Source organism: Nycticebus coucang, chromosome X (assembly GCF_027406575.1).
Source record: "Nycticebus coucang isolate mNycCou1 chromosome X, mNycCou1.pri, whole genome shotgun sequence".
Taxonomy (NCBI): domain Eukaryota; kingdom Metazoa; phylum Chordata; class Mammalia; order Primates; family Lorisidae; genus Nycticebus; species Nycticebus coucang.
The window spans coordinates 117487462-117492313 of NC_069804.1; the positions used below are offsets into that span (position 1 = coordinate 117487462).

The following is a 4852-nucleotide window of genomic DNA, read 5'->3' on the forward strand; positions in this document are numbered from 1 at the left end:
AAAAATTCCAGGATTTATTTGCCTGGGTAAAAGATCCAAATTCAGTCACTAAATATTCATTTAGTGACCTGACTGCTTTCATAAGGTTATTGCTTCTATTTCTTCTCAAACTACAGAAAATATAGAAATACACATCAACCCATCTCACAAAAGTTAGTCCTTGCATTAATTATTTGATATATTTAAGTTCAGCACTTTCTCTTCATGTAATAAATAGATTAATATAAATTTTTAAGTAAAAAAATACAGAGGTTGCTTTTTAAAACTGTTTTATTAACTTCACAATATATGAGCATCTTTCCACGCAATAGGTAGAATTCTTCTGCTAACAAAAATCTTACAGCCTGGGTAACAAAAACCACAACATTTAATTAGAAGTTGGTAGTAGGAGACTCACGTCAACAAATAACATCAAAAGGTTCACAACAAAGGTACATCACTAACATGTGAGTTTAGGAAGTAGGTGTCTCCCTATTCAGGGAAAACAGGATTCAGGGCATAAGGCAAAATTCATCATGATGGTCATGGTGAGGGGGGTCAGTGCTAACTGCCTGAAGACTATGACTCAACTGCTTTTCGCTCAGCTTTTCCATCAACTGTCTCACCTCCTCCCCAATCCTTTCCATATTCTCTTCTCTCATCCTTGCCTGTGGCTCTCCAAGCCTATGCATCATGTCCCATCTGTACTGCAAGATGGGCTGCCTAGCGCGGAACCGCCTACGATTTCCTTTGGGCACACAGTATTCACCAGCTTCCAAAGGGAGGGCCAAGGCTTCCTCTCCTTTATTAGCAACTTGGTCCTTTTCTTCATGTTTCTTTTGGGCATTTTCCATGCTGATATTTTTTACAGCTTGCTCTTCTTTGGATTCCATTACTCCTAGGAGACAACAGGAGGGGAAAAAAAAAAAAAAGGCTGAATTTTTGGTGAACGCTTCAGCACCAAGGACAGAGGATTTACTAATTATTCATAATTCAGTGTCCTGGATATCACCGGTGTTTTTGTTTTTTTAATTTCATTTTTCCCACCTGAGAGGTGTTGTGCGCCCTCTAGGGGACCTCCAGTTTTCACACACCCCCACCCCCGGCCTTTCCTTTCCCTACCCCCAAACCCACCATTTTCCCTACAGATCCATCACTAGAATTCTGCGGGCACCAAAATGGAGGTCAGGGTATGGGAGAGTTGGGAGGGGGGGGTCCTCAGACTGGGTTCTGCACTGGTCCTCACCACTGTCCCCCGCACCAACCTGGGCCTATCCTCGCAGTCTCCACCTCCTCCTTCTGATTCTTGCAGAAAGGTGCGCCGCTGTGACACTCAGACCTGCAGATGAGGTGAGGGAAGCAAGGACTGTGGCAGCCGAGCACTCACTCCACACTACCGCTCTCCCACACCGTCCCCTTCCCCTCCTTGGGCCCTGGCCCTCGGCACCACCCTCGGCACACTTCTTGGCGTCTCCCGTGTCCAGTCCCCCATCTGCCCCGCCCCCTACGATGTTTTCACACAGAGACTCGGGGGTGATTCCCAAGCGCTTTTAGTTATTCTGCTGCCCATCTGGAATCCCAGCCACCCCAGCATCTCTACCTAGGGGCGCCACTATTAATATTCCCAAGAAGGTTGGGGTGTGCAGAAAGCCGACGAGACCCGCTGCGCTGCTCCGCGCCGGCCGCCATGGTCAGCAAACTGCTGACACCCTGGCCACTGCGCAGGCCCCGGGGCCCTTCCTTACCTGCTCCTCTTTCACCCGGCCTGGTGCCAGCCCGCCAAGCTCAGTGCAGCGGCAATCTGGTAGTCAGACGCGAGTGAAGACTGAACTGAAGGATGCGTCGCTCTGCAGCTCCGGGTCACGTGAGAACCATGCGTCACCGCGGAGCTTGCACTCCTCCCCAGCACCCTCTCTGGCTGGCGGCCAGTTAACAGGACCACCCCCCCTCCCCCTAAGCGCCTGCATACTGGACACCCTCCTCCTCCTGTCTTTGCACAGCGCCCCAGCACATGGCTGCCCTGTCACTCATCTCCATCCTCTCCAATCTGAGGGCCCACAAGTGGCATCATCGCCTTACATTTGGAGTTTACCCATCTCTGGTTAGCAGGGAGGGTCTGTACTCTTATTTTTCCTCTCCCACACCGCCCACTCCTGGCCTTGGCTTGGTCTTTTCTGCGTTCTCTCCCCTTGTCCTTGGCTGTATATATGCTTCCTAATAATTTATCTTTATTCCTTTTTTTAAATCAGCATGTCTCAAAATATTGAAAATAAAGGCCAGGCGCGATGGCTCACCCCTGTAATCCTAGCACTCTGGAAGGCCGAGGTGAGTGGATCGCTTGAGTTCACCAGTTCAAAACCAGCCTGAGCCAGAGTGAGACCTCATCTCTAAAAATAGCTGCGTGTTGTGGTGGCCACCTGTAGTCCCACCTACTCGGGAGGCTGAGGCAAGAGAATCGTTTGAGCCTAAGAGTTTGAATTTGCTGTGAGTTGTGACGCTGCGGCACTCTAGCGAGTGCAACAAAGTGACACTGTCTCAAAATATATATATATTGAAAATAATAAAATTTTACTTTTGAAAGAAATGCTTCAAGGTAGAAAAGTAAACAAAAAGGAACATTGTTTATGTTCACCTTTAGCACACAGAAAATATTTTTTCTGGGCTCTACACCATCATTCTTCAAACATTCTCACTTGTTTGAAAATTTTATAGGAATCTTCCTGAACACAGTTGATGTTTTCTAAATGATCTGTGAAATAAATATTTAGGGAGCAATCCAGTTGTCAGATTTGGGTCATTTTATGTAAATAACCTACATTTTTTCTTTCTGTAACAAATTTCAAGGTGTATTATTAAACATTTCTCTTATTCTATTATAATAAACATTTATTAAATCTGGAAAAGCATTTGCTGACAACTGACGTGGCCTGCTGAAAATTAATGGCTATTACTATTGATGGCTTTGAAGAGCCATGAGGCCAAGGCTGGTTGATGGGTGCAGAGACAGTCACATCATCCCTTCCCTGACAAGAAGTTAAGAAGATACCAGCCTTTTTGCCTCCGTATTTCAGAGCCTCTCATTTCCTACTTGCAGAATTCTGACTCTGTTGCTCATTCCCCAAAATATAGATGGACAGGTGACCAAGGTAGTGACCTCACTAAAGGACTTTGGTGCCTTCCTTCCGTTTCTTCCCCAAATTCCCATTGAATGACTTACTTCCCAGCAAGGATGGGAGGTCCTTTCTGGTACAGGAACCCAAAGTGGGCCTTTCTACGGCTTTGTGGTGAGAGATTTCAGAAGTGATTGCTTGGGGTGGGAGGGCTCTCAAACCTTTCTGCTCTCCTCTTTTTCACCTGGGCTTGGAAGAGCATAATCTCTCTGGGCCCTATTTGCTCTCATGTGGCTTTGGTGGTATGGAATGCTGGGATCTTCTCCCTAGATGTCTCACTTTCAGGTTACCCAGAAAGAGCCCAGTCTTGCTGCATGCAGGGTCATTCACTATCTGCCAGTCAATACTCATCAAGCTACCTCCTCATTTATGCAGTAACTGTAGGAACACTCCCTGATGACCATCCTGAGTAAACTTGGCTTTCTCAACTCAGGGGTCTGTGGAATCCCTTAAAGGTTATTCAAAATTAACTGGGGGAGGGGGCAGTGATATATTGGTATAGTCATCTTTTTGTAGGGTAAAGGGGCCATACTTCTTAGCAAATTCTTAAAAGAAACAGATTCTCAAACTACGAAGGGGATTTCCTTCATGGCTGCTCACATTTCCTTATTTGCCATCTGCATTTCCCCTTTGTGGAAGTGCCTTTTCAATTTATTTTATTTTATTTTTCAGGGACAAGGCTTCACTCTGTTTCCCAGGCTGGAGTGCAGTGGTACCATTATAACTCACTGCAGCCTCCAACTCCTGAGCTAAGGCAATCCTCCCACCTTTTCTTTCTCCTCCCCCTCCTTCTCCTCCTCCTCCTCCTCCTCCTCTTCTTCTTCTTCTTCATTCTCCTCCTCCTCCTTCTTCTTCTCCTTCTCCTCCTCCTTCTCCTTCTCCCTCTCCCTCTTTCTTCTTTCTTCTTTCTTCTTCCGTTAGTGTCTCACTGTGTTGCCCAAGCCGGTCTCTAATTCCTGGTCTTTAGTGATTCTCCCACCTGAGACTCCCAAAGTGCTGGAATTACAGGTATGAACCACTATGCCAAGCCTACCACTAGATTTTGAGAACCCTTTAATGTAGTCTAGATACAAGTCCACTGCTGGATATGTGATGTAAGCTTTTCATATGGAGAATATCAAATAAGTACACTGAACCCTATAAATGCATCAATGTACATAGTTATGATTTAATAAAAAACAAAAAAAAATAAAAAATAATTAAAAATTTTCTTTTAAAAAAAAAAATTTTCTTTTAGCTGGTTTTTCCATTCACCTAACAATGTCTTTCACGAAACAAAACTTCCTTTTATTTTAAGGAAATACAACTTATGATATAATTTTCTTTTTATTTATTTATTTTATTTATTTTTTTTTTTATTGTTGCAGTTTGGCCAGGGTTGGGTTTGAACTCACCACGCTCAGTATATGGGGCCAACACCCTACTCACTGAGCCACAGGCACTACCCTTATGATATAATTTTCTTCCATGAATTATGGTTTTGGTGTCAGATATAAGAGCAGTTTACCTGATTCCAGGTCACAAAGAGTTTATCCTGTATTTTCTCCTAAAAGTTTTACAGTTTTAAATTTTACATTTAGATCAATGATCATTTTGATTTGTGTGTAAGGTATGAAATTTGTGTTGAGGTTCACCCAACTGACGCCAAGTTGTTCCAAAACCATTTGTTGAAAAGACTATTTTCTCTTCATTGAATTTTCTAG

The 4852-nt window shown here is 44.2% G+C and overlaps 1 protein-coding gene across 1 annotated transcript; it reads right to left on the reverse strand.

Moving 5' to 3' along the window:
* Positions 1-252: 252 nt before the first annotated feature.
* BEX1 (brain expressed X-linked 1) lies at positions 253-1969 on the reverse strand. The gene is made up of 3 exons (XM_053579215.1): positions 1725-1969; positions 1245-1318; positions 253-877 (listed from the first exon to the last, which is right to left on the reverse strand). Exon 3 carries the CDS (start codon positions 870-872, stop codon positions 492-494), a length of 381 nt encoding a protein of 126 aa, XP_053435190.1. The 5' UTR covers positions 873-877; positions 1245-1318; positions 1725-1969; the 3' UTR covers positions 253-491.
* Between the last annotated feature and the right edge of the window lie 2883 nt (positions 1970-4852).